This window comes from Chenopodium album, chromosome 16 (assembly GCF_948465745.1).
Source record: "Chenopodium album chromosome 16, dcCheAlbu1.1, whole genome shotgun sequence".
Lineage (NCBI taxonomy): Eukaryota > Viridiplantae > Streptophyta > Magnoliopsida > Caryophyllales > Amaranthaceae > Chenopodium > Chenopodium album.
The window spans coordinates 4,307,404-4,332,139 of NC_137849.1; the positions used below are offsets into that span (position 1 = coordinate 4,307,404).

The 24,736-nt window shown below is 33.6% G+C and overlaps 4 protein-coding genes across 4 annotated transcripts; 1 reads left to right on the forward strand and 3 right to left on the reverse strand.

The window, feature by feature from the left end:
- On the reverse strand, positions 1–4,867 carry LOC145584712 (methylesterase 17-like). The gene is made up of 4 exons (XM_081641519.1): positions 4,494–4,867; positions 3,938–4,078; positions 1,574–1,708; positions 1–328 (listed from the first exon to the last, which is right to left on the reverse strand). Exons 1-4 carry the CDS (start codon positions 4,764–4,766, stop codon positions 53–55), a joined length of 825 nt encoding a protein of 274 aa, XP_081497645.1. The 5' UTR covers positions 4,767–4,867; the 3' UTR covers positions 1–52.
- A 5,059-nt stretch (positions 4,868–9,926) lies between these two features.
- Positions 9,927–13,352, forward strand: LOC145584713 (protein NETWORKED 4A-like). The gene is made up of 3 exons (XM_081641520.1): positions 9,927–9,999; positions 11,481–11,585; positions 11,764–13,352. The coding sequence occupies exons 2-3, from the start codon at positions 11,510–11,512 to the stop codon at positions 13,080–13,082; spliced, it is 1,395 nt and encodes a 464-aa protein (XP_081497646.1). The 5' UTR covers positions 9,927–9,999; positions 11,481–11,509; the 3' UTR covers positions 13,083–13,352.
- A 1,012-nt stretch (positions 13,353–14,364) lies between these two features.
- On the reverse strand, positions 14,365–17,190 carry LOC145583765 (uncharacterized). The gene is made up of 6 exons (XM_081640742.1): positions 16,567–17,190; positions 16,335–16,477; positions 15,967–16,253; positions 15,234–15,756; positions 14,764–15,138; positions 14,365–14,668 (listed from the first exon to the last, which is right to left on the reverse strand). The coding sequence occupies exons 1-6, from the start codon at positions 17,188–17,190 to the stop codon at positions 14,365–14,367; spliced, it is 2,256 nt and encodes a 751-aa protein (XP_081496868.1).
- Positions 17,191–20,066: 2,876 nt separating this feature from the next.
- On the reverse strand, positions 20,067–21,230 carry LOC145583766 (uncharacterized). Its single transcript, XM_081640743.1, has one exon. It carries the CDS (start codon positions 21,228–21,230, stop codon positions 20,067–20,069), a length of 1,164 nt encoding a protein of 387 aa, XP_081496869.1.
- Between the last annotated feature and the right edge of the window lie 3,506 nt (positions 21,231–24,736).

Consider the following 24,736-nt stretch of genomic DNA (forward strand, 5'->3'; position numbering starts at 1 on the left):
AAAAGTAAAGTCCAATATATATGAGTCATTTACATAGGTAGAGGTAGTACTCCTAAAAACTAAATTTAGTAGTAGCAACTTTAAGGAGCAAGCCAACGAGCACAAGTGGGTTAGAGAAAAAAGGGCAATGGTCACTTTCAATCCCATAAACTTGTGTTGGTGGCCATCTCTTTATCATTGCATCTTGTTGCTCTGCCTTTATCACTCGATCTTCCAATGTCTTGATGTATATCCGAGCTACCCTTTCCGAGTCTTTCCCTTCCTCCGATTGTGCCTTTGATACGGCTAGTGGAAATGGCCGTAACAACATCGCCGCTAGTGTACAATCCTTTAATGTATATACAACAAATGGTAACGCTACCAAAAATATGTATTGGATATATGTAGCGAACATTTGCTCTCACACATATTATGAAGGGTCTGTTCTATTCAGCTTAATTTCACTTCAGTTCAATTTAGTTCGGTTCAGTTCAGCTCGGTTCAGTTTAGTTCAGTTTCTAATTTCCTTCTCTCATAAACAATTAAATTCAGTTCAGCTCAGATCAGTTCAGCTCAGTTCAACAAATAAGAACAAGCTCTAAGTTAATTTAGGGCCTGTACTATTCAGATTATTTTCAGTTCAGTTCAGTTCTTAATTTCCTTCTTTCATAAAATATTCAGTTCAGTCAATCAGAACAGACCCTTATATGTGATATGGTCAATGTGGATGATTAAGCTTCCTAAAATACCTTTATCCCTTGTCTTCTTATCGAGAAGATATGAGACTAACTCTATTAATACTACCTCCATTTTTTATTAGTTGACACGTTTTGACTTTAGCACTATTCACACACCTTTTTTTGACCATATTTTGTGATTTATATGTAAGGAAAAATATAGTCAAGTAGGATCTTATTAGATTCGTCACAATGTATATTTTCATAATATCAACTTTTTATAATTTTTGCTTGTCGGTAATTAAAGATATTAGTGTTTTAATTTGTGCATTGACAAACGTGACTAAAGAAACATGTCACTAAAAAGAAATGGAGGAAGTATATCTTAAAATACTACTTCCTCTATTTTTTTTAATTAACATCTTTCTATTATCACGCTTACCAACGCAAGTTTTTAACGATTAATATCTCTAATTATCAACATTGTAAAATTATAAAAAGTGGATATTAATAAAATATACATTGAAACGATTCAAACAAGGCCCCGCATGAATATGTTTTATCGTATTCATAAACCAAAAAAGCGAGTCAAAACGTGTTATATAAATAGTGTAATAGTCAAACGGTGTCAACTAAAAAAAACAGAGGAAGTATAATTTTAATAGTGCTTTGGTGTGAATAAGGAGTTTTTTGCTTGTACGTCATTCACGCATTACACGAGTAAAAATTATTGACTTTGTTGAAATTTAGTATGTTCGATGATGCAATTCTTAGGACTATGTGGATCCCTGCATGTGATCGATGCACCAATTGTATACTTGTATATCATAATACCAAAGGGACTTACAAGGTTTTTTTTTTTGTTTTTTTTATTTTATTTTATGTTCACATTTCAAAAGAAAATAATGCGAAAATACCTCAATAGTGCTCATTTGATACAAAATTTTCCGTTGCAATTCTTTTTTAATAATAGCACTTGTTGGAGGTTGATCCATTCCTAATCCAAATCCGAGATCAAGTGCTTCGCCATATTCTGATAAATCTGGAGCTCCCTATTATTCATCACCGGCAAACATATCATGCAATATACTTTTAAAGAGGTTATACATCAAGATAGGTTTTATACCTTGTCATGCTCTCTATATTTGGGTTTCAAGTTTGGATATAACATGATTCTTTTTATATACAACATGACCCTTTTTAAATACTCTATAAAGGGGCGTGAATGAGATTTGGACTCACAACTTTCTTATCACATTAGTTCTGATACCAGCTAGATGATCAACTTAATCAAAAGATTAAAGAGCTCATGAATGGTTTTATATTATTCGATATATCACTTCTAGGTTAATCAAACATATATTTTGAATGAATGATTAAATTATGTAAGACAAGGTGACTTAATTATTGGCTACCATATTCAATCAACATAAAATAAATTTGCTATTTTCAAATTTTAGACACAAGCAATAGTTTTAAATGACTAATAATGACTTTCTCAAAAAAAATTGACTAGTTTTGAATGACTTAATTATTGGCTACCATATTCAATTTCAGTAATGACAATATTTATAATATAAAGTAAAAAGAAATGGTCTTCTGTTTCGGTATAAAAAAAATCTTAGAATTTTATAAACGAATATCTTTTAGGTAAGATAGCATAATCCACAAAAAGTTAGTGCAAAAGTTTCTAATAGCTACGTCAAGAAAATTAAACACTTTTTCTAATGTGGTATTGTCCAAGGAGACATATTACATTAGCCCCTTAAACATTCTTATTATGATAAAATGATTATAAAATTCTAAAAAAAAAAAAAAATCAAAATTAAAATTCAAAGTGAAATTAAAGTTTACACACTTTTGATAGTGTAGATAAAATAAAACTAGAAAAATAAAAATAAATCATGTCCATAATTAAAGGGGGAAAAAAGTACTAGAGCATGAAAATAATTAATAGGTCAATTCGAACAAAGTGCTTTTTTCTCAAGTGAATAAAAAGGGCAGAGATGCTTCTTTTTACAGTGATTGTACCTTCACTTCCAGCTAATCATTGGGGGTTTATTAGATTTACGAAAATCTAGGCAGTAGATTTTATACTTTTATCTCGAAAATCTTTGAACTCATTTTTTTATTTTTGCAAGTAGTACTACTTGGTAATTAATTTTGAGTTAATTAACATAATTAAGTCAATGGACCACCAATTTTACAGCTAGTCTTCTCTGTCTATGGAAAATTAAGCAAATTACCTAATTTCTGACATAATTTTGACTATTTTAATTAAACATAAGGAATTTAGGGTCTAAAAATGAAATAATGACTTTTGGGGTAGATTTTTTAGGTTTGTTAGGATATGGTGTGGTCCACATCTATTCCACGATTGTGCATATATTTGTGCTTATATAATTGTATACAGAATAAATGTTACATATTGTATTTTGTCGTGTAATGAGATCTTGTACAAAACCTGTTTATTATCCATTATTATTACTTTATTAGTACTAATTTGTCACCATTTGTCTTTTGATTGGGTTAGTTTATCTTTTAATTAAGGTTTTACAACGTGTGTACGAGGCTATAAACGGCTACTCTAAAGTAAAATTACTTTTTCGTACATATATACTAATAAAATCCGTAAAAATAAAATAAGAAGATAGTAAGAGTTATTGTATAGTAGTGAAAGCTTAGATTCAAAACATTTACTAAGTACTTGTATGTATAATATTATACCTTTTAGCTAGGTTAGATTCATGTTCATTTTAAAAATGTTGTAATGTATGTGTTACTATTATCATAGTACGTTTTATTAATTTTTTTTATAAAATTCACAATATTAAATTACCAAACTATAAAAGTAAAAATATATACTCGGTATACGTAACTTATAGAAGAATTATCATCACTCTTATTTATTAATTAATTAGTCATAGCTCCAGGTTAATAATGGAAACTCATTTTCGTCACTACGATACAATTAATAGTTATGAAATATTCATTAAAGCATAATATACTTCCTAAAATATTTTCTATTTTAATTTAGTACTCCGTACTTCATAATTTACTTTAAGCTTCAAAGCTTAAACCAGCCCTTTGCATGTCTTGTATGGAAACAAATGGTATACAAGTACAACTAATATAATAGTCTAATACATACAAGTACGGTATAATACTATGACGACTCGCCGTATCAAATACGGAGTACGGAGTACTATTCTTGGTTTAATTAACATAATAAGTTAATTACTAATTAATGATAAAAGCACAAAGCATAATTAGGAACTCACATCTTTAACATCTTGATCAGAGTGAAAACCCAACTTAAGCATGGTTGCTCCAACATAAACAGCAGCTTCTATCTTTTCTGGAAACTTGTGTATGGCCTCTGTCACGCTTATTCCCCCCGCACTATGCCCTACCAATATCACCTGCAAAATTCATCCTTAACATAAATTAATATTATACAGTGTATTAATAAAAATACGCACTATTTAAACCTAATTAAAGATATTAATGATAAAAGACATAAGCGTAAAAATTACTCGTTCTTTTTATTGTTATGGATGGATTACCTTAAAACATACCATAAGTAAAATAAGAAATTAAGACGAATTTAGATATCATACCATGTTATTAATGTTTAGTATTAGTAGTAATATTCATGACGATTACGACTACGTTTAGCATTTTCTTAATCAAGTAATAAATAGATTAATCACTCTCAATTATTGTGGTTCCATTTTTAGTAACTACTAAAGATCAGATGCACTAGACTTACCTATTAATTGTGCCACGAAAATGACTAGGAAACCAAAAAAAAAAAAGAATAATGACCAATCTAACCTTTTCTTGATTAGGGAGTGAAGTCAAGAGATCAACCAAAGGCTGGTTGTAGTCATGGAAGGAAACCACAAGGTTGGGATCGGATGGTTCGATACCGGAACCTTTAAGGTCGATACACGTGACCGAGCAACCGGAAGTCTCTAGGAGGGCTCGAACCTTGTACCAACACCAAGCACTATGGCTAACACCATGGACTAAGATAAAGTGTGGTGATAGTGATGATGATGAGGAGGATAGTTTTGACATATTATTATCCAAAACTTCTTCACCCATGGTTGGAAATTGTATAAAATAAAGTTGCTTTAATTTGGTTTTAATTAAGTTTGGTAAATAGGGAAAGACTGCTGAATGAGAAATAATGCTAGTTTTGGGTGGCTTTTACTGGTTATAAAAGTTGTGTATTTATAGGTAGGTGGGCTACAAAAACAAAACAAAAGGGTTTTATATGATGGAATCATTGAAAATAAATAATTAAATAGATAGATAGATTGTGGAATAATTTACAAAATAAAAAATTTTAAAAAATCGAAATATAAAAAGTTTAATTGTCAGGCAGCCACAATTATTTTTTTTAAACTGTCTGCCACCAATAAATTAGCTAGAGGCTATATTTTGAGATGCGTTTGTACATTAAATACCTCTTTAGGTTCTCAAGTAATAAAAAAAAAATTAAAAAATAAAAAAAAAAATTAAAAAATAAAAAACTTCCTTCGTCCCTAAGTATAGTTCTCATTTGACAAAAAATTATGGAAATTAATAGCTCATCTTCCTTAACAATAATGGGATAATGAGAGTGAAGAATAACTTAGTTAGTTAGAGTTTTCCTCCCAATTTCAATTAAATCCCGGAATTGATTCTCATTACATCTAGAATTTGTTATATACATACATCTGCATGTACCGTACACTCGGGTAATTTGCTCATTAATTTTTGCTCATTCACACCCGGGTGTATAAAACAGGCCACCTTGTGGCTCTCTAAACACACACAAAAAAAAAAAAAAAAAAAAAAAAAAAAAAAAAAAACTGGGATAATACTCATTTTAAGGGTTATTGTTCATATGGATTACGCCTTACAAGTTACTCCGTTTGATTTTGTTAGCGCACGAAAAAAAATGAAAATAAAATATGTAGTATGATTTTGTTATACGTAGTAAATTACTTTCTCTATTTTTTATACTTGTAACACTTCTCTTTTCACGCTTGTCGATACATGATTTCAAACGTTAATTTCTTTAATTACCAATGTGTAAAAATTACTTCATCCGTTCTTTTACTATTGCACCATAGAGGTTGGCACTCTTTTTTTTGGTAGTGGGAAAAGGGAAGAGAGAGAGGGTAAAATTACAAAGTTATCCATGTAATGTAAGCATAAACTAAAGAATCAAGTGGCAAAAGTAAGGGTATATTGGGTATTTGTAGTGTGAACATAGATATTTTGTTTCCTAAGATAGAAATGGTGCAATATTTGTGAAACTTTCTTGAAAGGCAAGTGGTACAATAAATAAAAAACGGAGAAAGTATAAACATTTGATATTAAAATAGTATAAATCTAGACAAATCTAACAAGATTCCACAAGACTATATTTTTACTTATGTAAAAATCATCTAATATAATCAAAGTAAAATACATAAATAATGAAATATCAAACTATTACAACTATAAAAAGACGGAGGACGTATCAAATAAGAGGTAGTATTTGTCTAAGGTATAATGGGGTTGGGCCATTGGGCTAATTAATTGGGTTTGAACTTGTTCTAGCCTAGATATCGAACATGATGTATATCTTTTCTCTTTTTTTTCCCCTTATCTACTTTTTTTTTTCTTTTTCTTTTTCGTTTTTTCCTTTTGCGTGATTGGTTAAATAAATTGATTTGGCTCATATTTACTCATCATGTTTAGAGTGTCTTTACTTACCTAAATTTTGACTTATTTTTTGTTTTTTTGAGTCAACTAAGCTTATATTTCGTATGTCTTAATATTTGATGAATTGATTCAACGTGTATATGTCTTAATTATCTTATTTGAGCATATGCCTCTTCATATGAAGGTAGGTTTGGGGAGATTTTTATGTCATAAGCACGGAAGCACCATATCTTAAGTCAACTTAGAATCATTGCCCAAAAGGTCATTATGTGATATCATAGAATATACCTAAGGGTCTGTTCTCTTTAGCTTAATTTCAGTTTAGTTCATCTCCAATCAATTCAGTTCTTAATTAAATTTCCTTCTCTCATAAATAATTAATTTCAATTAAGTTCAGTTCAATTCAGCTCCAATCAGTTCAATAAACCAGAACAGACTCTAAATCATCCAATAAAGTACCCACGAAATCTTGTTATAGGGGTGTAAAGTCAAAAGTCAACGTTAAAAATGTAATTTTGGGGTAAAAGAGATTCAAAATGAAGTTCATGCATGAATTCATCTTGCACTTTTACAATTGTCTGCAACCATTAATTAGAGCAAAGATCTTATATTGATTTACAATACAACTATAAGTAGTTTATTTAATTAAACTCATACGGTAGTAGACTAGTAGCTAACAGTCATGTTACGGTGTAGTATTCCATGGACAACACTATGTTGCTCCAAGAACAACTACAAGTAACAAATTAAAAGCTTGCCATAAAATTCGATTTTGTTAAAAGCTCATGACTTGATCTAGTATCCCTAGGCCAGAGGAATGTAAGGTGGAGGAGCGATGTCACTACTCCTCTAGTCCACCACCTCAATCTCGTGTAAAACTATAACATGAGTATTTGGTATTTGACTAAAATTTGTACCAAGTACGGAGTATACAAAAACCCCTATTAAAAGGAGAATTGCCATAGAATTTAGAGCCAAGGAGATAGCTTGCTTAAAGAATTGATACTGCTTAGGTATGTCTGTCGAGTGTCGACAGTACTTCAATTTTCAAGCATTGACATTGCAAGATTACAACTGTCATGCTTTTTTACCAAATTAATTAATTGATTAAATTAACAATTTACAAATCAGATTTTTGGGATTTTTTGTTTGTTTGGTTGTGACAGCAGGCTGATTAGCCCGACCATATTTCCAACGTTTAATAGCTGTTCTCAGCCATCTTTCAATACAATTTCTAGTGTTCCCCGGCTAATGTACAATGTATATTTTGGGAAGTCAAGTTTTATTAGTGTAATACTCCGTATTTTAAATTGAATTGATGTTGAAATTGTTGATTGATTATACAGAGTATTTATTTATTTATTTATTTATTTTTTTTAACATTATTCTTATTTGAATTTAACTAGAGTTGATTTGAAATTCTTATTTGACTAATAAGACCAATTATGAGTGTGAGAGATAGCTCAAGTGATTAGTATTTTCCTTCCGATTTCAGAAGATTTTAGGATCAATTCTTAGGGTCTGTTCTCTTACGTTGAAATTCAGTTCAGTTCAGTTCAGCTGAGTTCAGTTCAGTTCAGCTCAATTCAGTTCAGTTCAGCTCCTAATTTTCTTCTCTTATAAAATATTCATTTCAGTTCAGCTCCTAATTTCCTTCTCTTATAAAATATTCATTTCAGTTCAGTTCAGTTCAGTTCAGCTGAGTTCAGTTCAGTTCAGTTCAGTTCAGCTGAGTTCAGTCAATGAGAACAGGCCCTTACACCCCGCCATTTGTGGCTCTCTAAACACCCAAAAAAAAAAAAAAAAAAAAAAAAACTACTAGGACAAATCATTGGTGTTAATTGTTTGTTAATTGTACAAATTACTCCGCCATTTGTGGCTCTCTAAACACCAAAAAAAAAGTACAAAAAAAAAAAAAAACTACTAGAACAAATCATTAGTGTTAATTGTATTAGTAAGTTGATAACATTTGTTGTACATACATGCAAGTGATGCAAGTATGAGTATACTGGTAATCTGGTATGGTGAGCACATTTTCACCCAAAAGGGCAGCAAAATTTCCAATTTGTATCTGCAATTAATTTTCATTTTATTAGCGTACTACAATAAATTAATGGAAACTATACATATTAGGGTTATATATAAGGAGCTAAAAATAAGGGGAAAAAATGAAAATATAACATTAATTACATTGATTTACGTGTAATTTTATCATGCACTTCTAAATTAATACTTCGTACCAAATTAGAAAAGATCTTAATTGTTTAATCATAGCTCTAAGGGCTACATATAACATTACCCTAAATAAATGAATAAATAACTAACATTGTGATAGAAATCTTAGCTCATTAGCCCACTTGAATGAATTAGCTAAATCAATCAAATCCAATTTGTGTGTATATATTTGGACTTGTCCACAACGTTAGCTTAAACATTCAAATGGACTTTGTAAAGACTTCCAAGTCGCAAAATTAGGCCAAGCCCACACCTATCAAGTCCAAATAGGAAATATAACCATGCTTCTTATCCTCCAATTGAAGAGATGACAAATTATTATTCCCAATAATTCATAAAATTCTACTACAAAAATTCTTTTTAAAAATTGTCGATGAGCTGATAATTTTCTGACTATCACTCAAACATATTCGAATGATTTAAGTTTCACAAGCTCTCATGTACTAATTTAGGTGTACTCAAATAGCTTAATGTCAAAATATATCACTTTATAATTAAGCTTTACATTAAGTAACATACACATGGTCTTAAATTGTAACTGAAAAACAAATGATCTGGTTTATTTTTTAAACTATGGAGTACCATACTGAAAATATATCCAAATCCTCCAAATTCATCTACACACAAAATGGATAAAAATAAATAAAAAAAAAACGAGAATGAAAATAAATACCAAAAAATAGATAGAAGCTCTCTCATACGTATGGCTTGTTCACATTTACTGAACTGAGGTGAACTGAACTAATTAGAGCTGAACTGAACTGAACTGAACTAAGCTGAAATGAGTATTTTATGAGAGAGGAAAATTAAAAGCTGAGCTGAACTGAACTGATTGCAGCTGAACTGAACTGAACTGAAATTAAGTAAATGTGAATAAATCTGTAGTATAAACAAAAGGTTGGGAAAATACTGGGAAATCAAAACTCATAACAATAATAATTGAATCCAAGGATCAATCCATCCACTCCACTACAATCTCATTAATGAGGATTAATATAAATACTTAGATCAAATTCAAAAAGTAGATTGATCATAAACCCCTCTTGGTCCAATTGACACCCCATTTTAAACTTTAATTTGCATTATTTTTCCCGCCTGACACAAAGAAAGCAACAAACCCATCATTTTCATGTAAAATGCTGGACACATAATTACAAAAATACCCTTTGGAACTTAGCATTTGAATTTTGAAATGAAGGGTAAATTTGGTCATTTTAATTGACATAAAAGGCGGCAAAACATGTGCCCTTAAAAACTGGGACCCTCCCCCACACCTTTAACTCTTCTTATTATTCACCTTTTTCTTGTTCTTCTTCACTTTACAACCTTTCTTTCACCTCTCTTTCTCTCTCCTCACCAATTCATTTTTCTCATTCAACCCAAAAAAAAGTATTGGAAAGAAAAGGTAATCATTTTTTTTTTTTGAAATGAATTTTAATTTCTGTTCTTTAATTTAGTTTATAGGTTCAAAATTGTAGTGGAAAATTTTGTGTTTTAATCGTGTTTTTTTTCAAGTCGTCACCCCAAATCACATAGAAGTCTAGTTAAGAAGTTAAAGTATATTAGCTTAGTTTGGTTTTTTTGGTTTCAATTCGTTTAAAATCAAGGTAGATGTTTGTGTTTTATATCATTTTGTTCAAGAAACAATTAAGTCATTCCAAATCACGTACTTCAGTCTTTCTTTGCAAAATTAAATTATGAGTTACCTCAAATTATATAAAAGTCGTATCTTTGATAAGTTATTGGAATATGTAGGAATTTTAACTCCGAATTCAGCCAAATTTTGCATTGTACGGAGTATTTTTGGGAATTATTTTTTGAATTTACTTAAAAGTTGGATTCAGGGAATAGTGTGCTCAAGTTCCAAAAAGATCATCGGTTTTTCCAATTCTGAAATGGGTTTTTGAGTTTTATCCGATTGATTCTTTAGATCTAAGAAATAACTTGAAATTTGATGGCTATTTAAAGCAATTTCTATAAATTTGATTTTGGGTATATCCTGCAACACAAAATAACACTACTCCCTCCATCCCTTCGTTAGATTCCTACTTCTAGCATTTATTCCTCACATAATAATAAAGAATATAAGTTATATCAATTTGTAAGAATATAAGCTCTTTCTATAATTCCTAGTTTCATCATTTGTACTAATTATGTCTAGTTTGTAAGAAATTGTTGAATTAGTGATTGCCTTTCTGTGTGCCAGTGTTCCGTTTACTCGAAGGTAAATGTATAGTTGATTCATTTACGAATCATCTATTAAGGTGTGGTCTTGTTGTTTATGTCATTCATTTGAATTCTTTTTCACTTGTGTAGTTATATTTGTTGTCAATTAAGTAATACACCTATTTTATGTTGTCATTAGACTGTTTTGGTATCTTTTGAGGCTGGTTGTTCCTGAATATAGAGCAACAGCTTTAGAAGAATTACAATTTTGAAGCTTCTGTATGTAGTTTATAAGTATAATGTACGTGAATTATTGTTCTGCAAGAGCAACATAATCTGATAATGTACGCGAATTATTGTTCTGCAAGAGCATGATAATCTGATAATGTCCGCGAATTATTGTTCTGCAAGAGCATGATAATCTGATAATGTACGCGAATTATTGTTCTGCAAAAGCAGCACTCAGTACATAACTTGCCAATCAACATCCACTAGTATCATTATGTTGCTTGATAGCAGAACATTTAGTTCCAGAACACCTCACAATACATTGATTAGATAGTAAAGTCGTGTTGGTTGCATTCTTTGTCATTCATCTTGCTTGTAAGTTTTACAGATGTAAAAGATATATTGATGCCAAAGCTAAGGTATAGTGATGAATGTTTTTGAAGTTTCATTTGCATTTGAATCAGTGATCTGAATTTCTGATATTCATTGCAGTTGTGCTGTACACCACAGAATTGTTCGCGATGGCAGAAAATCAGTCTCCCAACTTGCAGTTGGATGATCTTTCACCTGAAATTAACGGCCTTTCTAAAGTTGATGGTAAGCATCTTACCTCATCTCCTTCTATCCTATGTAAAAGCACATTCTTGTAATCGCGGTTATAGAATTATAGTTCTCTTCCTGCTCGGTTTAGTCTATCATATACTTTTGTAACGAGTCTGCTACTGTATCTGGCTTCATCCTGAAGTGACTTTTGACATGCTTGGGTCTGATGTAGATAAAGAGTCCGCTTTCCAAACTCCGGAACAAAAGCCTGGTTCACAGAAATACAACACCCCTAATTACACTTCAGAGACATTTCTAAGCTCAGTTAGTGGAAGTTCTGACGTCTATACAAAAGAAAGTTCTGAAACAGCGTCTTCCCCATCATCATCGGATGCTGAGTCTGGTACATATGACTTGCCTAAAAAGAACTATTTACTCCAGCATGCCAACGGCGATGAGGCCCTTCAGCCTAAGGTGATTGATTTGGAGTTTGACACTAATGGTGTGGAAGAAAATCACCACATAGCCATCGAAGAAGGTAAAGAAGGTATGCTCGAAGAGAAGGAAGTGCTCTATGAAGAATTGCTAGAAAAAGTGGCTAATTATGAGGTTGAGCTCAAGCTCACAAAGAAAAAGCTTGAATCTTCTGAAGAAGAGATTTCTAAGTTGACGTTTGAGAATTCGATTTTGGTTGAAGAGCTAGGAGGGGCCATCGAAAAGATTCGGATTTCTGAGGTGAATGCAGAAGAAATGGAGAAAACACTCAGAATTGAACATGAAGAACATAGGAAACAGTTTCAAGTTCAGCTTGATTTGGCCAACCAAAGCATTGGTATCATACAAACTGAGCTGGTTTCAGAGAGAAGGCTGGTTTCTGAATTGCAAGAGACAATTGATAAGACCGTGAATGAATTAGAAATTTATGTTTGTGAAGTTGAGGAGCTCAAAGTGGCCTTAAATGATGCCCAAAAGGATTTCTCTAAGGAGAGGTCACAGTTCCAATACAACATTACTTGTTTGAATGAGCAAAACGATGCCTTAGAATCGAGAAACAAATCGTTGGAGGAGCAGATAAAGCAATACGAGGTTGAAATGAGTGAAGCTGGAAAGTTACTGGAAGCACGAGAATCAGATCTGTTGATTGTAATCAAACAGTTGAAAGAAACCCTTGATGCTAGTAAACTAAAGTATGACATGCTAATGGTAGAGAAAGATGAAGCATTGGCTAAGGTGCAGAATCTAGTTGCTGAATTGAATGCTCGAGACACTAACATGCTACAAATGGAGGAACGGATCAGCAAATTAACTGCAGAACATTCGAAACTGATTGATGAATCAGAAAAGACACAGAAGCTACTGGAGGAATTCAGGTTGAAGATAACAGATCAGGAGAAAGAACTAGAGAAGCAACGAGAACTTATCTATGATAGATCAGAAGAAAAACGAGAGGCAATACGACAGCTTTGTTTCTCATTGGAGTATTACAGAAATGAATATCATGAACTCTGCCAAGCTTTCAAGTACAAGCGTCCTGCTGTATTGGCTGCATAAGGAAACTATTATGAAACAATCTTCGTTCTAGTTTTATTGCTCATTGATTTTCGTAGTGTTGCTTATTTTGTTCAATCTATAATGTTGGTTTTGTGTAAGGCATGTTTTCGAGATTCAATTTTAGTATAGGTAAACTTTCATTCATCATTAGGATCTCTTTATTGACAGTCATGTATTATTATTGTGTTCTACAATTGCAAAAGGTGGTATCACATTGGTGTAGTTCTTGTATATACCTACTTCCTAAAGTCATTTTTAAGATTTTAATAACCTACTTCTTTTGTTGTACTGAATTCGAGACCTTTAAATTAAGGCTACACTTCTTTACTATCTAGATTAAATAATTTCAGTAAAAATAATGACCGATAACAACCATTTTGATCCTTTGTGAGGAACTAGTTTTCTATACTCTCATCTCATAAGAAGTGCCAAATTTAATCTAAGGTGTGCTAGAATTAATTTTCGTGAGACACCTTCCTTGAAAGAAATATTATCCAAACCAAAGTATTTGTTGTTTTCTTTGAACTATAGAAATTAGAATTAGGGCTTGTTCTCATTGACTAAAATGAGCTGAACTGAACTGAACTTATTAGAGCTGAACTGAACTGAACTGAACTTATTAATTAGTGATTTTTAACTACGGATTAATGATCTTTGATTATTTATTATTATATATGTGTGTATATACAAATATACATATTAAAATATTTAAGAAAAATATACTATATAATTAAAATATTTATGAAAAATATACGTAGTATTAAAACATGAAACCCCAAAACATTTAAAAACATATACTATATAATTAAAAAAAAATAAAATATTAAAATGACAAAAGAACACAAAAACACTTTTAAAAAAATTCTCAAAATGAAAATAATAAAATAATAAAAAAAAAAGTTAAAAAAAAAAAAAAAAAACAACAACAAAGAGTTAGGCCGGTCTAATTTAAAAACTAACTTGATCCTATTTTTACTCCTAGCTCGTCAAATAATGAAATATGGTATAATAGTCATTAAGTGAAATATGGTATAACCGTATAATAGTCATTATTATTATTATTATTATTATTATTATTATTATTATTATTATTATTATTATTATTATTATTATTATTTTCATATGATTATTATTATTGGTGTTGTTGTTGTTGTTGTTGTTGTTGTTGTTGTTGTTGTAATATAAGCTTTAAAGTATGAAATTTGGCTTTATATCATTAGAAATATTATTTTTTTTTATTTTTTTTTATTTTTTATTTTTTTTGAAAACCAAGTAAGCATACTTATATTAAATCGATTTCCGCCAAAGTAATAAGGCTTTGGGGAAAAGAGTCCGTACAAACAACTTCTGAATTAGGAACCGTAGCCCATCTAGCAACTAGGTGAGCCAAGGAATTACCACTACGCCTAACATGCTTACATTGGAAAAAACTAAAAGCAATACTCATGGAAGATATATCTTCATAAAACAGGAACACAGGTGCACGTCCTCTCTGATTTGACTGAATAGCTCGAACCACTTGCAATGCATCGCACTCAAGAACAACCTCATCAAACCCCAATCTTCGACCCAGCTCCATGCCATATCTGGCAGCCCCAGCTTATGCCATCAGAGGTGTCCAACTGGCAGCCTCGTGCTTCACTACTGCCACTAGAAGCTGCCCCTTAGACCCACAAATTACAGCACCAAACCTAACCCACCAGCCTGCACCAAGTGTGCATCAACATTGATCTTCACCTTTCCATTGGACGGAGGGCGCCACGAAGCTCTCAATGCAGGACCAGCCCCTCTACCTGGAGCATGCACCTTGGAATTATAAGTACAATAATCATAGAAAAGCTTCACAAACCCAGCCCCCATACGCACTGCAACAATACCATTTCCACCCTTGAAAATATGGCTGTTCCTGCAATGCCAAATTGCCCAAATTAAGGAAGCAAACACACTCAAACGCTCCTTGTTCATCTTTGTTGCCATCCACCGAAGTCTCACAGCAAAAGAACTTGCAGGGGCAGCAACTAGGAGATCCCCAAACCACTTGTGTTCCACACAGCAGCTGCATAAAAACACTCAAAAAGAGTGTGCATAATTGTCTCGTCCCCACAACCACAGATGCTACATTGTTGTGAGGCACTAATATGACGCTTATACAGCACCCCCATCACAGCAAGGGATCCCTTGCACGCACTCCACAAGAAATGGTTAAGTTTGGGTGGCCCCTTCACACTCCACACTAATTTCCACAACAATTCCGAACTATCACCATGAAATAAATCCCAAGCTCTCAACGACCCTATCCTACCCAACCAATATCCACTTTTCATAGAGAAAATCCCCTCCTTCGAAGGCCACCAATATCTAGTATCTTTTTGCCCCGAAATAGAAAGTGGAATACCCATAATAGCCAACTTATCAGCAGCACAGAAGTTGGCATCCAGTACTTCCTCCTTCCAACAATGCAAAGTATTATCAATTAGATCACATACCTTAAGCTCAGGATTGCAATTCCCAATAGGCGTGGGAACCAATTGTGAACCATCTCCAGGAAGCCATGATTCCTCCCAGACTTTTATACTTGTGCCATCCCCCACTTGCCACTTTAAACCATCTAGCAGCAAATTCTTTGCACCCCAAATACTTCGCCAGCTATAACTTGGGTCGTACCCTCTTCGAGCTTCCAGAAAATCAGAATGCTTAAAGTATCAAGCCTTTAAAACACTATACAGTAGAGAATTACTGTCATTTAACAATCGCCAACCTTGTTTTGCCAATAATGCTTGATTGAACACACGAAGATCACGAAAACCCAAACCCCCTTTCGATTTTGGAAGGCAAAGATCCTCCTATTTGTGCCAATGCATTTTTCTCTCCGAGCCACACGAACCCCACCAAAACTTGGCAAGCAAAGAGTGAATCTCATCAATTAAAACATCGGGAATCTTAAAAATGCTCATCATATAGGTAGGGATGGCTTGTGCCACCGCCTTAATGAGAATCTCTTTTCCCGGCCTAGAAAGGAGTTTTTCCTTCCACCCTTGTAGCTTCTTCCATATACGATCTTTCAAGCAAGCAAAAATGGCCTTCTTTGATTTTCCAATAATTGTTGGCAATCCCAAATACTTCTCATGTTTATCCACCTCTCTCACACCAAGAGTTCCAATAATAGCGTTCCTTCTCTCCACACTCACACACTTACTAAAAGCAACCTCAGTTTTGCTTAGAATGATTTTCTAACCCGATGCTCTTTCATACCTACTAATAATATCAGCAATTTTAGAACATTCTTGCAAAGTTGCTTTCGCAAAGAGGATACTGTCATCAGCAAAAAACAAGTGAGATACTCTAGGAGCACCCCGGCACACCCTCGCCCCGTGAATCACATTCTCTCTAGTCGCCTTCGAAATCAGAGTAGAAAACGTATCAGCACATATTAAGAATAAATACGGGAAATAGGATCACCTTGCCGGAGTCCTCTTGAAGGAACCAAAGAGCCCAAAATAGCACCATTACACTTGAAAGAGAAAGTGACACTCTCCAAACATTTCATCACCCGATTAACCCAAGCTATTCGAAAGCCCATCCTAAGCATGACCTTCTCCAGAAACCGCCACTCTACTCTATCGTACGCTTTGCTCATGTCCAACTTAAGTGCAATCAACCCATCACGACCCTCACCTTTCCTCTTCATAGCATGAAAAATCTCAAAAGCTATAAGGGCATTATCAGAAATCAACCTATTCGGCACGAAAGCACTTTGGTTCACCGAAATAGCCGACCCCAACATAGGCTTCAATTTATTCGCTAGAGTCTTTGAGATGATTTTATACAACACATTGCACAAACTAATTGGTCTAAACTCTGTCATTCTTTTTGGCTCGTTACATTTCAGAATGAGGACAATGCAAGTACGATTAACATTTGTTAACTCCACCTCTCCACACCACCACCTTTTCACAAAATTAATCACACCACCTCTAATAGTACTCCAAAATTTCTGAAAAAATAAGGCATGAAGACCATTCGGACCCGGAGCTTTATTGGGGTGCATTTGAAACAAGGCTTCTTTAATTTCCTCCCCCGAAGGTTCTTTATCAAGAGACAAATTCATATCATCATAAACAAGAGCCTCGATACCCTCCAGCGCCTCATCAAGATCAACAGGATGATTGGACGTAAAAAGACCATCAAAATATTGTGAGATAACATGTAATCCCCCATATTTTAATTTAATTATAATTTATTTATATATTATTCTTACAATTATATTTATGGTAATTTCATTAAATAAATTATTATAAATTATTTTTATGAAAGGATTTAAAATAAACTAGTGTATTTTATTAATTTACAAATAATTCTAATTTAATTAGAAATACTACTCCTAATCTAATTAGGAAACTAAAGCCCAAATAAAAACCCCAAAACCCTCAAACCCTTTTCCTCCTTCTCACGTAAAAAAAAAAAAAAGAAAAGCCTCCTCTCCTCCTACTGTTTCACGAGCAAAGAAGAGAAAAAAAAAACACAAACCTGCTGAACGCTGCTGCCCTGCCGCCGTCCACCACCACTGCTGCCGCCAGCCGTCCACCACCACTACTGCCGCCAGCCGAGCCACCTGCTGCCACGCAGTTTGCCTTCTTCCTTCTCCTTCCCCTTATTTCTCCTTCTCTTATTCTTGTTTTTTTTTAATTAAAGTTTCAATTTTTATTGGTTTTCAATTATGAAATTTTTGATATTAGGCTTTAATAGTATGTATAAATTACAAAGATTATAAATTTATGGGTTTTGTATGTTTAAGTTATTATATAAATTTTCAGATTTGGTTATGTATGAATTTAGGGCATTAAAGTGTTGATTTTTCATGTTTAAAGGCTTAATTATGTACTAAACTAGTTACTTAATTATTCTATGTTCAAAGTATGTCAAAATATGATTATTTTGGTTGTATATAAATTTTCAGATTTAATAAAGTTTCAATTTTTATGGTTTAGTAGTGTTGATTTCATATTTTTATGCTTCTAAACCTATAAAATATTTATTGTGGGTATTTTGTGATTGAAAAAGCTTTGAACTTTATATTCTAATCTTAATAATAATTTTCAGATTTTGTATCTTTTATTTTGAAGCCTCTAATTGCATTGAATTGATGTATTTTTGAGTTTTTAACACACTAATTTGCTATATAGTGACTATTTCAAATAATTATGCTTATGGGATTATTTTATATGCTTAAACCAAATTTTCAGATTTATTTAACCACTTTAAAGTTGCTGTAATTTGGTATAAAACACTATATTTTCATGATTTTAACACATAAACTTGTAGTTGGGATGTTGTACTACTAGTTTTGGCTAATGGGATTAATTTAAGGGCTTTATTTTAATGGTTTGAGAGGTTTTTAAATGCTTTAGTATTGCTGTAATTTTAATTGCTTTGGTATTGATTTATTCCTTATTATTTGGTTTAGGAGAGGACTTTGTAGAAGGTGATTTCTAGTCTCTAAAGTGGCCAATCGAATTGTTTACTCAAGGTACGTACAAGTTATAAAACCTTGCTTTTAGGTGCATGTTTAAGGATGGATCGAGAACTTAGTATCATGTCTAGGGATGACTGGGTTAAATTGTTTGGTTATACATTGTGAATTTCATTTGATGTGCACTATTCCTTATTGCAATTATTGGTTATGTACTAATTATGCAAGGTGCGCTTAGAGGCAAAGGTATGTGATTGGTGAAATGATTTAATTATTACTCATTCATGATTTAATGAAATAGGATGAGTAAAGGAATGGTTCATGTCTTATAAGACAAGGTTAAGAGTTTGGGGTGCCTTATGCACTCAAGGTGTTTAACACCGAGGTAGTAAAGGAATAAATAATAAATGTTGCTTGCCACTAATAAATCAAGAATTGAAATTGAAAAGTTGTTTTACTTGATTGAATTGATATTGGATTGATTGAATTGTTATGCATATGAGTCATCACCAAGTCTAAACCTGTAAATCACGTAAAGTGCAAGATGGATGAGCAATAAAACTCTGGATTGGTGCACTTCTGGAGTAATGACAATCAGGGGTTGGGGTACATGGGGTATTAGCCGTGTACTTTTCTCGATGCCGTCTGATCTACGAGTCTCTTATTTCAAATATTTTTCAAAACTAGGAGTTAGGTGAGATCTCATACTAACTACGGTCACGGAGTCGCGCCCGTGGTCGTTGGATGTTTATTGATGTTTCCGAAAGGAGGCATGGGGTTTTTCTTTATTGATGTTCCAAATGGGACATGGGTTGGACAACCTTGTCTATTGCTAAATCCAATGAATAAATTGAAATGAGTTAGCTACTATCAACTAGTGGAGTCTTAATAAATTGGATAATCGAGTCGTGTGTCGAGTTTGTTATTAATGATGCGTATGATTGATTAATAGTAGCATGTTAGGTATTTCCTTATTTTACTTTGCAGCTTGTATGTACTCAGCTTTGCTGATTGCGTGCTTTTGTGTGTGTGTCCTTCTTTGGTCATGGCCTTCGCCTTTCAATGACCCTGTGACGATCCAATTTTTACACTTGTAATATTGGGGAGCAGAATAACCGCAGGTTCTCTCACATGCAGCATTCATCAGGGTTGTGGGATCTTGAGTAGAGAGTTGGTTGCTTACATTTCATTTCCTTTGCAAGTTTGATTTTATCTTAACTCGATTTTATTTGACACTATTTCTTTTGGTTAAGTTTGTTTAAACACTGAATTTAATCACTTACTATTTCTTTTGGGTTTGAATAAGGGCCTTAATGGTTCCAACTTGTAATGCTTATTTTGATTTAAATACTTTGTTTTGAGGTTTATTTAAAACTGTTTTGGTTTTCCGCTGCTAATTTCTGAGATAGCCTTAACGTTTGAACACGTGGCGGTAGCACACCAGTAATTCTCTTGAATTTGTTCAGGTTATATACAGGTTTCTCACAGGTTTTCAAGAGAGAATTATTGGGGTGTTACATAACTAAATCGATAGCTGAAGGAGAAGTCTGCCAAACATCATTGTCATCAAATAACCCCATAATTGAATTTTTTTTCCTTCTTTGACTAGCTTTGTGATGGAAGTAATTCGTATTCTTATCTCCATCACGAAGTTCCGTCGCTCTAGACCTTGCATACCAATACGATTCCTCGAGGCGCCTCAACTCATTTAGCTCATTACTCACATCCCTACATTGCTGCAAAATCACATTGTCCATACGGCCCCCCTGCAGCTCACACAACTTGCTCTCAACTTTCTTAATTTTTTTCTTTAAGTTGGCCCATGACTTTAATCTCTCCTCCATGATGGTAATTCGATCAGTAATAACAGTCGCTTCACCTTCACTCCAAGCGTCCCCCACCACCTGGATACACTCATCACTTGATAACCAAAGCGCCTCAAACCTAAAGACTTTTTTCCCCTTAGCATTATCATCATGGTCACCATATTTGAGTAAAATAGGGGCATGGTCTGAATGACACATTGGCAAATGGATCACCTTAGAGCATTGAAACAAAGCACACCACCCCGAGTCAGCCACATATCTATCGAGCCTTTCACGAATAAGAACATCGATCGAATTCCCACGCTGCCAAGTATAGATATTCCCTTTATAACCAAGGTCCCTAAAACCGCAATCATCCAGAGCCCCTCTAAAAGTATCCATTAATCTCTCCTCCCGCACCGTCCCACCACTCTTCTCATTCATCCCCAATATTTCATTAAAATCCCCAAAGCAAAGCGTAGGCATATTTGAGTCCCTTTTCAAACTACGAAGCAAGTCCCATGTCTTATATTTGCATGCCGTGTCTGCCCAACCATACACTCCAATGGCCTTCCATAATGGGGTATTATCACTACTCCGTACATCCACCGCAATATGATGCGCAGAAAAGGAACTCACTGCCACATTCATATCTCTCCACCACAAACCCAATCCACCGGAACGACCCTCACTACTAAAACACAAGCCATTAACGAAACCACACCTATTTCGAATTTGCTCCAACCTATGACTGTCAATTTTTGTCTTCGATACAAACACCAACTCTGGCCTGTCCCTCCAACACCAATCTTGGAGGGCTCTCACTGTCAATGGGTTGCCAAGCCCATTGCAGTTCCGAGCTAGTATTTTCATTGCCCTTTGCGGGATTGGTCACCACCAATCGCCGCTACTTGAGTTGTTTCTGCCCAACCCGATGTGTTATGATCATACTTCACTCTTTTTGCCACATTTCCCTCAGTCCCCCCTTCACTCTCTTCACCCTTCATCATCACCTTCCTTTTTCCTTCACACAACGCCCTTACCCCCTCTCCCGCATCGTGCTCCATCATGTCATTAGAGCCCGTAGCTCCCTGCTCCAATTCACCCCCTCCAAATCCCCTCATACCCTTCAATTTGTCAATCACTCGAATCACTTTTCTCTGCTTCTTAGGTTGTTTCGGTGGCAAAGAGGAACCAACAGAGAAAGGTAGGCTTTGCATAAGCACTTCGCAAGGCAGCAGGTTCTTTTCAATATGAGCAGGAGCAAGCATTATGCTCGAAAGTCTAGAACTCTTCTCAGCAGTGCTGTCACTCTCGACCCGTTTATTTGGAACACTTTGAGAATGGCTTTGCACAATTTCAGCAGCATCAGATGCATCAGTACACCCCCCTTGTCCAGACTTACACACACTTCCAGCAAGTTTATCACCATTATCACTCCACCCTTCGATCAACACTATATTATTCACGTCCAATTCGTTCCCATGAACCTTCTTATTAACATTCTCACCCATAGTATCTTTCTCTTTTGTAATAAAGAGCTGGCGTCTGCTTTGAGTAATATGACTCACCTCTTCATTCATCTTGCTAAAACCTCTTATAGGAGAAGCTTTAAGGAAAGTGCCCTATCCCAGCTTCTTCGATTTATCATCCTCAGAAATTGTCACACAATCTCTTTCCGAATGTCCGATCGTCCCACAAGCAAAACGGAAGAATGGAAGCCGTTCATACTTGAATTCAATCTTCACCATTTCCCCCTTCTTATCCTTCATCCATTGATATCGTCGTAAGGGTTTTTCAACATTTAATAAAACACGAACTCTACGGTATCTATTGAGCCCTTACATCTTCTCTATCTCCATAAATTCCCCTAAATTCAAGGATAAGGCTTTTCATAGGCATCAGTGCGACAGTTAAAGGGTAAATTCATTATTCGAACCCAGAACGGTGAGTAGGTAAGTTTCACTTGATCAGGTTGTTCATTCCTATCAATTTCATTCAAAAGCAATAAATTATTCTCCCAACACCATGGTCTACCCTTTAATACCTTTTCCTTATCCTTCCAGTGGAAAAATTGAAAAGCATACAGATTGGGGCTAATAACCCTAATAATCATATCATGCGCAGGAGACCATACCTTCAACATCGTTCGTTTAAAAGCTTCAACATTGTAAGGACGCTCAGTACATAATCGCCCTACGATCAGTAAGGATATATTATCTTCTAATTCCGCACACTCGATCTCACCAGCATCAATTAGATCACCATCCTCATCTTCGATTCTGAGTGAAAAGTATTTGTTCACCAAATCGTCGGCCATCGCCGGAGAACCACGCTCAAAACAACAGCAAAGAGCGTAGCAAGGTCGTTCGAGACGGAGAGAAGTCTTTCTTTCAAGGAGTTTCGCCCTTTCTTTCAAGGGAGTATTTTTTTGTTATAGCATTAGCAATATCATTAGATATAAACTGAACTGAACTACATGATATATGCTTCTTGTTTTGATTAGATTACTTGATCTTGATTGAGTCAAATTTTTATTCGTCAAAAAAGTGTGTTCAGGCTATTTGCATTCTTCTTAGTTCTTATGAGTTGTTTGATACGTTAATTCACTCAAGGGTAAAGAAATGAAATCAAGAAAAAGGGAAATACTACTAACAAATATAAGGTATGGTATTATTGTCTAAGATGGGTTTAGCTTTCGTTACGCAAAGTGTTGCAGTTAATCAAAAATTGATGAAAAAGGTAAATGTTGTAATTAATCTAAAATGGAAAAAGTAAATATAGAGTAAGGTCTAACTAGATTAAGTAAAGTGAACTAAACTAAATGTAGCAAATACGAGTCTAGTAAAGCAAAACTTGGTCAAAATCAAACTAAATTCATTAAATGTAAGTTAATGGTTGATAGACAAGAAAAATCTCGGTGTTTTTTTAAACGTATTAGTTATTAACTTATTATAAGTGTAAATTTAGACAAGTGTATCAACTTATTTTAATTTGGAGGGCATTCATGAGTGTTACATATAGTGCTTTTGCTATCAACTAGGAAAAGTTTATACTCTCCCATAGTCCCATCAAAATCTTTGTTATAAATTCAGCGTTCAAATTTGATTGAAGACTTCTTTTTTTTTTTCCCCCCCGACAAGAAATTTGATTGAAGTTGATTATAAAGGTTCGTTAACTACAATTCCTAGTGAGATCGATTATTATAGCGGGTCCATTATACAAATTACCCTTGATTTCACGGTAGAGGATGGAAATGAATTCTAAAGAATGTATCCTTTGCTATTCCTTATGTGTTGGGGTAGTGCCTTATAAATTACATCGTTGTTTAGAAAAGTATTGATTTTATAATTAATACTTCATACTTTTTTATGTTCTTTCAGTGTCTTCTCATTGTTTATGTGGTTAAATTTAAATTTTTAATTAACTTTATATCGCCGTGTTATTAGATTTGTTTTCAATGTGTGTTTTCATATCTAACAAAAATATAAATTGTAAGAAAAGTAAATCTACATAGAGATTTTGAGGAGTACTAAATACAACGAGAAAGAGAATTTTTTTTTTAATGTCTCATTCACACCAGCGTATTTGTCAACGTGAAACTTTGACCAACGATATCTTTAATTATCAATGAATATAAGTTTTATAAAATAGATATTAAAAATAAATATTGAGACAATTTTAACAATTACTTGTATGATTATGTTTGATCTTATTGTATGCATAAAACACTAACGTTAGTCAAAGTGGTGTGGTGTATAACTGTAGTGAAAATGTCAAATCAAGGTACTTAAAAAAACGCATAGAGTACTTCATTTTTATACTATTATTAATTTATTACTTCTACTAAAACTCTCAAATTAAAATATTAAATCAAGCAATCTAATACTTATAATATAAATATTGAATTTATGTTTTGGAAAACATGTGGAGTTCTTCTTTAAAGGTGTGTTCTATTCACCTGATTTTCACTTATCTGAACTTATTAGATCTATTGAAATTTATTTTAGTTTTAATTTGTATTTGGGTAACCCTTATCAGAACTTATTAAACATAAACTAAACTTATCTGAACTTATTACATCCGAAATAAGTGAAAATAAGGTGAACAGAACATACCTTTTTTTGTTAATCAATATATTATGTATTATCCATAATTAGGGGTGTTCATAAATCGATCCGGACCGAAAAAATTCCAGTCTTCGGGTCTAGAAATTTATTTTTCCTGTCTTCGGTCCGCTCCGGTCTAAAACCCTATAAAGACCGGTCTTGGACCTGACCACCGGACCGATTTTTTTATTAAAAATATGTGTGAAACCTTAAATAATGGTTAAGATTATCCTTAATAAACTTAGAAAACTTAAAATTTATGAGCTTTTT